Below are 11,174 nucleotides of genomic sequence, written 5' to 3'. Positions count from 1 at the left end.
GCCCGGGTAAGGGGATCCGGGAACCCGAGCCTCCCGGGAAGGCGACACCGCGGAGTGCGGGGGCGGCGGCGGTGGCCGTGGGGTGGGGGGCGGGCCCCAGGTGTGCCGGCCTTGCCAGGGCCAGCTGTGAGCTCTCCGGGGAGCGGGAAAAATAAGGATCACAAATAAGGATGGGGCAGCCGCGGGTGCCCGGGCGCTTGCTCTCTGCTGGGCGCACTCATTTAATCCTTGCGACAACCATAGGAAGTGGGGAGGACGCTTACGCTGGTATAAACTGAGCCACATCGTGTCCATCCTCTGCCCACAGCCCTCCAGGGCTCCCACCTCCCTCAGGGTAAAAACTCAAGTCCTCCCCTCTGCGCACAAGGCCCTGCACAACCTGCCCCGTCCCCTCCCTGCCCTCCCCACCTCCCTCTCTCCCCCTTGCTCACTCTGCTCCAGACACACGGGCCTTCTTGCTGTTCATTCAACACACCAGGCACTATCCTGCCCCAGGGCCTTTGCACAGGCTGTGCCCCTACACTTGGAACATCTCCCAGATCTCCAAGTGGTTCACTCCCTCACCTCCTTCGGCTCTTGGCTCAGCTGTCACCTCCTATCACCACCTCCCAGTCTCTCTTTCTGGCTTTTTTCCTCCCTAGCACTGAGCATGACCTGACATAGCAGATAGTTTATTTATTCATCTTGTGTTTCCTCTGTCTCCTCAACTGGAATGTCAGTTTCAGGAGGGCAGGAGTTCTGGTCTCTTTTATCCCCTGCTGTATCCTGGCACACGGTGGGCACCAGGAGGCGCCTCTCAGAATCCCCTGGGAACACAGCATCCAGGCATCACCAACAGGAACGTTGGTTGGCTCAATAAACAGCAGTGGAATGCCATATAGCAGCTCCAAAGAGAGGCCTTTTGCCTTGGATGAATCTCAGAAACCAGGCATTGATGAAAACAGGCAAGTCGCAGAAGGCTTTGGACGATGTAAGAAAATTTATGTAAAGTTTAAAAACGTGCAAAATGGGATACACACTATAGCACAGATGAACCTTGGAAACGTGACGCTCATTGAAAGAAGCCAGATTACAAAGGCCACGTAGCGTGTGATGCCGTTTAGATGAAGTGTCCAGAACAGGCAAATCCATGGAGACAGAAAGTGGATTCGTGGTTGCCTGGGGCTGGGGGAGGGGAGGATGGGGAGTGATGGCTAACGGGAGGGGGGTTTGTTTTGGGGGTGATGAAAATGTTCTGGAATTAAGTTGGGCTGGTGGTTGCACAACTTTGTGATTTAACTAGAAACCACAGAGTCGTCTACTTTCGAACCTTTAGAAAACGAACCCCCCAAAAATCCATCAAAATGGTACTCTTGTGGGAAGACGTCCTTTTGTGCTAAAAGTAGGTAAAGACCTGCCCAGGAATGGTAAACGCCAAATTTGGGATGAGGGTACGGAGCCAGGGAGGGGGTGAGACGAGGGAGCACACACTTGGACGTGGGTGTGTGACAGTATCGTTTTTCGAGTCTCCTGGGACAACCGAAACAAAGTACCACCAAGTGGCTGGCTTATGAACAACAGAAATATACTCTCTCACAGTTCTGGAGGCTAGAAGTCAGCAAGACCAAGCTCCTCTGACACCCTGGGTGGCATCCTTCCTGCCCCTCCTGGCTTCTGTTGGTGGCTGGTCATCCTTGGCATTCCTGGGAGGCGTGCTTTGCTTGTGTCTGCCTCCGTTGTCACATGGCTGTCTCCTCTCTGCGTCTGTGTCCAAATCTTTATCTTCTTATAAGGACATCAGTCATATTGGATTAGAGGCTGCCCCACTCCAAGATGACCTCATCTTAACTGCAGTGACCTATTGCCAAATACGGTCACATTTTGATGTTCTGGGGGTTAGGGCTTCAAGATTTTCTTTGGAGGGGACAAAATTCAACCAGTAACATCAGTGCTTGTTAAATTACTCCCCAGAATTTTGAAGCTGCCCCAAACATTCCATTAAAGGCTGAAGTCTCTGAGAGGGTTCCCCAATAAGTTAAGCATAGAATTGCCATCTGACCCAGCAAGTCTGCTTCTCAGGATCTACCCAGAAGTGAGGGCAGGTGTTCAGACAAAAACCTGTACGTCCATGTTCTCAGCAGTACGATTCACAACAGCAAAAGGTGGGAACAACCCAAATGGCCATCAACAGATGCTGGATAAACACAACGTGGCCCATCCACGCAATGGAATGTTATTCAGCCAGAAAAAGGGGTGAAGTGCTGACATACACTACAATGTGGATGGACCTTGAGAACACTATGCTCAGTGAGAGAATCCAGACACAAAAGGACATGCAGCATGTGATTCCATTTATATGAAATGTCCAGAACAGGTGGATCCAGAGACAGAAAGTGGATTCGTGGGACTTCCCTAGTGGTCTAGTGGTTAAGGCTCCGGGATGCCAATGCAGGGAGCATGGGTTCCAACCCTGGTCGGGGAACTAAGATCCCACATGCCACGTGGTGTGGCAAAAAAAAAAAAAAAAAAAAGCAAGTGGATTCCTGGTTGCCAGGGGCTGGGGAGAGTAGGCTTCGGGCCCCAACAGAAGGTCCTGGCCTGTTTCCCTCCAAAAGACACACACGCACAAGCTTGAAATTCAAATTCCATTTTTATTTAAAAAGTCCAATTGAGCAGTGGCAAAGGGGCCCCCTCCACGGGGGTCCCTCAGCTGGATGAGGGTGGGGTGGTCAGTACCAACCCCCGCATTCTGGGGTGCAGGAATGTGAGGGCGACGGTAGAGGGCCCCGCCCGGAGTGTGAGAGTGTGTCCCTGCAGCGTGCCTGGCCGTGTGGACACTTAGGGTGACACCTGCCAGGCAGGAGTCCCAGTGTGTCAGGTGTGAGTTTTCTCTGCCCTGTGTCCAGGGACTGGTTCTGGAGAGGTGGTGTAGGGTGTGTAACTCTCCCCACACTGGGCGTATGAGCGGCTGTGGGTCTCCTCCTGTCCCGGGTCACGCTGTCCACGCGTGGTGTTCCCACGTCCGTGTAGTGTGATGTGCCCTGTGGGTCGAGCAGGCCTCGCTGGGCCCTGGGGCCCTGGGGTTCTATGTGTGCTGTGTGTGGTGGGCGATTTTTCTGGGTTGGGGTGCTGGGGAGACTGAAAGCTAGAGGGATGCTGTAGAATTTTAATTTCAGGGGGGCTGGAGCCCCCAAGGTGCAGGATTGGGCGTGGCCCCAAAGGATGGACCCGCACCCCTCCTCCATGGGGTGGGGGTGGGGGAGGGGCCGTGACCAGGGCTTGGTCTTCTCTGGATCATGGGGTGGCAGACACCCTCATAGGTGCTCACTGTGACAGAAGGGAGAAGATCTGTGAGGGGGGACCCCCATCATCTCTCAGCCCCACCCCCTTCCTGGGTACCCTAGAGGCCATCCTCCTCTGCTCCTTCAGATGCCAGGGTGGGGGGCCTGGAGTTGACCCCACCTATCCTGGGCAGCTGGGAGCCGCCCAGAAAAACCCACCCCGAAGCTTTGGGGAAGCTCGGGTCCCCTGGGCCAAGGGAGTGCTGGATGATTCCCCAGAGTCGTAATAGAGTACTAGGCCGAATCAGCGCCCCCAGGGGCTAGGCCATTAGCCACCTGCATCAAACCAGCCACACCTAGTAGATCCCGCGTGGGCTGTGCCCTCCGAAAAAGAGCCGGCAGCCAGATCCCACTGGGCAGCACCCACAGACCCCAGAAACCCCGCTGGAGGCCTAAAGCTAGTCTATTTCTGCGGGTCCAGCCAGCGAAGGTCTAGCCTGAGGCAGCCCCTACGCAAAGCAGCCCCAGCTGGGCTGAACGGGCCTGGGGGCAGACCAGCTGGGGCACACACCTGGCGACCTGGGCCAGGATCTCCTTGATGCGCACGATGAGCTTCTCGTGCTGCGCGGGGTCGCGCTCGATGGCACCGTGCAGCCGCGCCATGTAGAAGTCCAGGGTGCTGAGCGTGGGCGTCTCGCCTGTGCCTGGGGTGGGGGGGGACCCGTCAGACGAGCCCAGCGGAGGAGTCACCGCGGTGGGGTTTCCACCGAAGCAGAGATCAGAGGGTGGGGGTCTGTTAGCGCGGGGTCCTGGGGAGAGGGTCAGGGGCTCACTTCAGTGGGGCCGGGCGGGCGCGGTCAGGGTGTCTGGACCCGGGGAAATCAAGGTCAGCTGTGGCAGGGATCAGACGAAGGAAGTTGGAGAGGGCGGGGTCGTGATGGGGGGGATGCGGGGGCTAGTGGGAGAGGGGAAATTGGCCCAGGTCAGCTGAGGAAAGAACGCGGAAGACTGGCATGAGGGGAGGGGTCAGAGGCGGGGCGCGAGGGCCAGCGTGGGCGGGGCTGGCGCAGCAAGGTCGGGCAGCGGGGCGGGAGGGGATCGGGTAGTCGAGAGCGGGGTCCGCAGGGGCGCGGCGGAGGAGAGGGAGGTGAGGGTTTGTGAAGAGACTGGTGAGGGGGTAAGGGGTAGGGCTCGCGGAGCCGGGCCAGAGGGGGCGGGACTGGCAGTAGCCTGGGCGGAGCCCGAGGTAGTCGAGGGCGGAGTTAGCGGGGCGGAACTCGCGGGGGTGGGAGGGGGCGGGGCTAGGTTGGTTGGGGGCGGGGCCTCCGCACCCGGCACCGGCAGCGAGGCGAAGCTGGCGGTGAGCGCCTGGCGCACCGCGTGGAGTTGCTGCTGCAGCGCCAGTGTCCGCCGCTCCTCCAGCGCCAGCTCTTGCTCCAGGCGCTCGCGTGCGCTGCTCATGCTCTGCGTGTGCCTCTGCAGCACCGCGTTCTGCTCCTCGAAGGCCACGTTCATCTTCCGCAGGCGCCGCAGCTCCGCCTCCCGCGCTGTAGGCGGGGAGCCGGGTCAGATCCTGGTGCTTCCCTGCCTTCCCTCAGCCGCGCTTTGCCCCTCGCTGTGCCCCACGCCAGGCCTTCCGTCACTGCTCTGCCTCCGGCCCCACACCTCAGCTCTCTGGTCTACGGGGGCAGGAGAGGACGGCACCCACTGCCTACCCCCTTGGCGCCCTCTGGGCCGAACACTTGCTCCAAGAACCTGTGGTCAGCGCTCACCTTTGTTTTGGTCCAAGAACTCTTCCGTGAAGATGGGGACGTCGAAAGTGGAGAAGCCGTCACAGTCTCCACCCTGGGACGACAGGACAAGGTGGCAATATTTTTGGGAGGGGGTGGGAGGGCAGCCACACCCCCTCTGGGACATCCCCTAAGCTTGGGAGGGTCTCCTCAGGCCACCTGGGTCAGAGTCCATTTTACAGCCTTCCCATTGTGTGGCTGTCCAGCCTCTGCTTGCACACATCTGGACCGGGCGCTCACTTCATCCCAGGAGCGATGGTCCTCACTCACCCAGAGGTCTAAATGCCTCCCAGACCTTTCTTGCCCAGGTGTCCTCCTTGGAGGAGGGAAGCTTACCTTGTGTCCATTCAAAAGGGTATTCATGAGCCCGGAGCTGGAGTCCTCTGGTGGGGGAGGGAGGAGGGCAGGGTGAGCCTCCCAGGTCTCCTCGGACCCCACGCTTTGCTCTGCACGTGCTGTTCCCCCTGCCTGGAACACCATCATTCCCCTCCCCTAGTCAGCCCTACTCATCCTGGGTCAAGATCCCCACCTGGCCCCCTCCCCCCGCCCCCGCATCTGTGTGTGCCTAATCTCAGTGCTGACCAGCCCTATTCACTCACAACTGTCTGGTTATGTGTGTCTTGTTCCCACGGGACCATGAGAGCCCTTTGGAGGGGGTAGGTTGGCCTGCCTGGGTCACCCATCTCAGAGCAGGCACTCAGCTGCCTGGGGGCTGGGGCCCTCCGCACCTTTCTTGACCTTCTTCTCCTGGATCTTCTCCGTGCACATCTTGTAGGCTTCCGACTGCTGGTACGCCCTCAGCTCCCTCATGTACTGCTGCTTCTCCCGCTCTGCCTCGTCCAGGTACCGCTGGCGGGGGCAGCATGAGAAGGCTCGGCCCAGCCCAGGGGCAGCGTAGCCCTCGCAGGCCAAGACCCCATCTCCATCACTCAGCTCACTGTGCTGCGCCTTCCCACAGCGCCCTACTGCCCTCCAGACAAAACCCCACCCTTCAGGCTGCTGCTCAGGCCACCTCCCAACTCCCTGACCTCAGCGACCTCACCCCAATTCCAGCCTTTATAAACCACTCCCTGGTGTCTGAGTGTCTGCAGGCTACCACCTCCAGGCTGGACTGCCCTCCCGAACGCATTTTGCTTGTTGAAATCCCAGGATAGAGGGTGCAAGCTGGTGCTAACGTTTCCTTGATGTTTTTGCAATTTTTAAATTAATTACCAGAACTTAAAAACCATAAGGTTTCTAACAGAAATCCAGCCCCCACCCCTACTTCTTTAGTCTAACGTTTATTACGTTTTATGTCTATTCCAGCCTACTGCTACTCTCCCCTCCCTTCAACAAGCTGGAGAGAGCTAATGGGTGGTCAATTCTCCAGGTCCTGGAGTCCAGGAGGAACGAAGGACCCTTCCCACCTGTTCCTTTGGGGTAAGTGGCTGCAGGGGGGTATCTGAGTGGGTGAGGGAAGGTCAGTGGTCCCGAGCCGTCCCCACCTGCTTCTCCGCCGGCTGCAGCTTGCTCCACTCGGCGCCCAGCATCTTGGTGATCTCAGGAAAGGGCAGGTCCGGGTGGCGCGTCCGGATCTGCTCGCGCCGCTCGTTCAGGAAGCGCACGTAGCCGGTGACAGGTGCCTTGGGCCCATTCGGCAGGATTTTCTTCCGCTTCTTGCCTTTGGGCCAGCCGCGCTTCTTCACCGGCTGCAGAACCCAGCCGCGCCGTTGGGAGGGGCCTGGAGGGCTGGGGCCGGGCCCAGAGGGGAAGGGGCGGGGCCCTGAAAGACTTGGGCGGGGCCTAACTACGAGGTAGGACCCAGAAGGCCTGGAAGTATGGCCTGGTCAGGGTTCAGGGTTGGGAGAGTGGGGTTAAGAGACCCCTGGCCAGGGGTGAAGGGATCAGAGAAGTACTGGGGACAGAGGATCAGCCCAAGGATGGGGCTGGCTTGTGTTGTGGGCGTGGCCTTGTTGTGGCCGTGGCTTCCGTACTGGCTTCGATCCCTGGGCAGTGGGCGGGGCCTGGACTTAGAGTGGCAGTGGAGCTCTTGGGGCGTGGTATCTGGCACAGGGCGGGGCCTCAGCATCTGGAGGGAAATCTGGACTGTGGGCGGAGCCACAGCGAATTCAAATTGAGTTCGGGGCGGAGCTTCAAGACTAAGGGCCGCCGCCACCACAGTGCAGGGACTCTCACCTCCTCCTCATGGGACCCCTTCTCTCCGGCCCTCGGGCCCTCGCCGCGCTCTTGCTTGACAGCCACCACGAAGCCCCCATGCTGTCCTGGAGCTTTACTGCTCGCCGGCCTGGAGCCATGGGAAGCCAGGGTCACCCCAACTCCCCAACACCGACGGCGGAGTTGGCAGCGAGGGGCCCGAGTCCTCCCTCAGAGGAGGGCTCTGAGAGGGTCAGGATCCGGGGGTTGAGGCAGAAGCACTAGCGGGGGCCACAGGGGGCGTGGGAGAGACTAGAGCCACGGGACGTCAGGGCCACCCACGCCCCCACGACGCTAGCGCTGGCAGCTAGGGGCCTGAGTTCTGGAAGCAGGGGTCAGAGGAGGTCAGGATCCAGGGTTCGGGCAAGAGCACTAGGGGAGGCTAGCAGGGGACCCCTGAAAGGAACTGGAGCCCGGAGGTTTGGGGGAGAAGCCCGTGGGGGCCCGAGGGGGAGGGCCTGCCCCAAGTCGGGGAAGTCAAGACCCTGGGGGGCGGGGGTCGAGGAGCTCCAACGGGACGAGGTGGGGGCTAGGCTGCAGCTCCGAGTGGGCTGGGGGGAGGGGATGTCGCACTCACGCGGCGGCCGCGCCGGGCTGCTTGGGACCGTGGGACATAGCCACTCCCGGCCGCACCTGGAACGTAGACGCGTGGCCGAGTGAAGGCCGCCCAAGCCGGTGACGGCGGGGCCGGGCTGGGGAGCCCCGGAAAGCCGGGTCCGGGGCGCCTGGGGGGGCCGGAACCGGGGGCAGGGAGGCCCTCGAGGGCGGGCGCCCCAAGGATCCTTTGTTGGGCAATCGCCCCCCCAGGAGGCCCGGGTCCGCACCCCCCCGGCCCGGGAGGGGCCCCGCTCCGGCCCCTGGACCCCCGCGCCCCTGCCCCCTCGCAGGGCCCCGAGTTCCGCGGCTGTTTTCACCTCCAAAGAAACTTTCCCGGACCTCTCGGCTGCTACGACGCTCCAACCAACCGCCCCGAGCCCGCCCCTGCCACCCACCCCTGCCGTCCGCCCCGCCCTGGCCCGTCCCCGGCATGCTAATGACGGTTCGGCGAGCGGTCGGATTGGGTATGCCCTTCCCCTGGGGCGTGACCATGCAGATGAGGGTCGGCGCGCCCGTTGGTGATTGGCTGGGACGGCCGCTGAGCCGCGTGGGAGGTAAGTAGGGAACGCTGCGGGCGGGTGCGTCAAGTTCGGCTGCGCTCGGCGGCCCTCGGGACCAATCAGGATGCTTTGAAGCATCGCAAGGAGGAGCTTCTTAAAGGGCCAGTAGGCGCGGCGCGGACTCCTCCTCCCTCTCTGAAGGCGAGACTCCCCCGCCCCTGCAGGATCCGGGGACCTGTGACTCCGAGTTGAGCCCCGCCCTAGTTGCCCTGGGACGGCGGCAGGTTGCTAGGGGAGGGACTAAGATCTTTCGGAGCAGCCCCTTACCCCACGGCAAGGTGGGGACCTGTTCTTAGCAAACCTGGCGGGGAAATTTCCCGTTTATTGACAGAACTTGTAGCCCCCGGCGCCCCCGCCGTGCCCCGCCCTGATCTGAGCCGGGGGCCTTTGGATGCAGGGGCTACTCTCGTTCCTGTGAAGGGGCCTCTGCTTTCTCTCCTGTGCAATGGGGATTTTGCACGGTGTTCAGGACCAGGAGGTTGGGATGCTGCGAGGATGAGACCGGGAGCTGGGCCGGAAGCATTTAAGAAAAGGTGGTGTGAACAGGAAAATTGCAAGGACCTCGTGAAGATGGAGGGCCAGGAGACTCTGCCCTGGGATCTTGGGGGCCCCCAGGCAGCAGCCTGATCTTCTTACAGCCTGGACTGGGGTTGCCTCTGACCCCAGGATGCTAGTTGTGGTTACTGGGTGCTCATGATGGCCCATTAGAACCTAAACAATCTGCCGACATCACCTTCCGGCTCTCACCTTCCTGCACTTTCCTCCTCACTCAGCACCGGCTACCTCGACGTTCCTCAGATACCTACATTTCATTCATTCCCACCTCTGGGCCTTTGCACTCGCTCTTTATTCCACCTGGAGTGCCCTTCCCCCAGATTAAATGGCCCCCTTTTCAGTGAGACTTTCCCAGGCTTGTACCCCATCTCGTCTTATCTTTTCTCCATATGTTCGTTTGCTCCCTGTGAGCTGCCTGTTTGCTCATTGCTATATTCCCAGCACCCAGAACAGTGCCCACAGGCGCTCTCCATACATATATGTTGAATAAACAAATAAATGAATCATGTAAATTTCTAATAGGCAGGTGCAGCAGCTTTGGCAAACAGTCTGGCAGTTCCTCAAAAGGTTAAAAAAACAAACCATGGAGTTACCATGCGATCCATCCATTGCACTCCTAGGGATATACCCAAGAGAATTAAAAAACATACGTCCACAAAGACACTTGTACATGAATGTTCACAGCAGCAAGATTCACACTAGTGCAAAAGTGGAAACAGGGACTTCGCTGGTGGCGCAGTGGTTAAGACCCTGTGCTCCCAATGCCGGGGGCCAGGGTTCGATCCCTGGTCAGGGAACTAGATCCCACATGCATGCCACAACTAAGGAGCTGGCAAGCCACAACTAAGGAGCATGCCTGCTGCAACCAAGACCCAGCACAACCAAATAAATAAAATTAAAAAAAAATGTTTTTAAAGCGGAAACAACCCAAATGTCTATCAGTTGATGAACAGATAAATGCTGTGGTCCATCCATCCGATAGAATATCATTGGCCATAAAAAGGAATAAATTGCTGATTCATGCTACAACAAGGATAAGCCTTGAAAACATTAGGCTCAATGAAAGATGCCATCACAAAAGCCCACACAGTGTATGATTCCATTTATGTGAATTGTCCAGAACCAGCAACGCCAGAGAGACAGGAAGTGGATTAGTGGTTGCCTGGGGCTAGAGAATCACTGGGGAGGGGCAATGGAGAGTAATTGCTAATGGGCACGGGGTTTCTTTTGAGGGTGCTCAAAATGTTCCAAAATTAGACTGTGGTGATGGTTGCATAACTCTTTAAATATACTAAAACCCACGCAACTGTACACTTTAAATGGGTGCATTATCTGGTGTGTGAATTAAATCACAATGAACCTGTATTTCGAAGAGCCAGCCCAGGGCTGAGGAAGATGAGCAATTCCCCGGAATCTTGACAGACCCAGATTCCACACCCTGCTCCGTTGCTTCATCCGATGTGGCACTTCCCACTCTCGCTTGCCTCTCTGCTGGGTTAGAAACTATCAATATCTAGGTGAGAATTCCAAGCTAGAAGACAGGGGAAGACCCGCCCTCTGAGCCCCGCCTCTTTGGCTTGATTGACAAGGCTGGTGTTGGCATAGAAACTGTCCTTCCACTCCCAAGGTACCACACAAGGAGTTCAGGGGTCTTCCTATGTATCAAAAAGAAATGAAAGGTTTTGAGCTTTGTTTTTAAAATTTTTATTGGAGTAGAGGTGATTTACAATGTTGTATTAGTTTCAGGTGTACAGCAAAGTGAATCTGTTATACATATACATATAGGCACTCTTTTTTAGATTCTTTCCCCATATAGGCCATTACAGAGGATTGAGTAGAGTTCCCTGTGCTATACAGTAGGCCCTTATTATCTGTTTTATAAATAGTAGTGTGTATGTCAATCCCAACATTCCAATTTATTGAGGTTGATTTTTTTAAATTTATTTTATTTATTTTTTGCTGCATTGGGTCTTTGTTGCTGTGCGGGCTTTCTCTAGTTGCGGTGAGCAGGGGCTACTCTTCATTGCAGTGTGCGGGCTTCTCATTGCGGTGGCTTCTCTTCAGTAGTTGTGGCACGCAGGCTCAGTAGCTGTGGCGCACGGGCTTAGTTGCTCCGCAGCATGTGAGATCTTCCCAAACCAGGGCTTGAACCTGTGTCCCCTGCATTGGCAGGCGGATTCTTAACCACTGCGCCACCAGGGAAGTCCCTATTGAGGTTG

General features: G+C 58.0%; 1 protein-coding gene across 2 annotated transcripts; it reads right to left on the bottom strand.

Moving 5' to 3' along the window:
* Positions 1–2,610: 2,610 nt before the first annotated feature.
* Positions 2,611–8,222, bottom strand: HMG20B (high mobility group 20B). 2 transcript variants are annotated; one of them, XM_081233348.1, is made up of 10 exons: positions 8,158–8,222; positions 7,821–7,876; positions 7,226–7,334; positions 6,535–6,738; positions 5,779–5,899; positions 5,387–5,433; positions 5,033–5,105; positions 4,592–4,807; positions 3,832–3,964; positions 2,611–3,306 (listed from the first exon to the last, which is right to left on the bottom strand). In XM_081233348.1, the coding sequence occupies exons 2-10, from the start codon at positions 7,856–7,858 to the stop codon at positions 3,294–3,296; spliced, it is 954 nt and encodes a 317-aa protein (XP_081089474.1). In that variant the 5' UTR covers positions 7,859–7,876; positions 8,158–8,222; the 3' UTR covers positions 2,611–3,293. The 2 variants fall into 2 exon arrangements, with proteins under 2 accessions (XP_081089474.1, XP_081089473.1); XM_081233347.1 differs by having other exon boundaries at positions 4,638–4,807.
* Between the last annotated feature and the right edge of the window lie 2,952 nt (positions 8,223–11,174).

The sequence above is a fragment of the Mesoplodon bidens genome, assembly GCF_964165515.1.
Source record: "Mesoplodon bidens genome assembly, chromosome: 4".
NCBI lineage: Eukaryota > Metazoa > Chordata > Mammalia > Artiodactyla > Ziphiidae > Mesoplodon > Mesoplodon bidens.
Note: the sequence above shows the minus strand (reverse complement) of the source record. Positions and strands in the feature narration are given on the sequence as shown.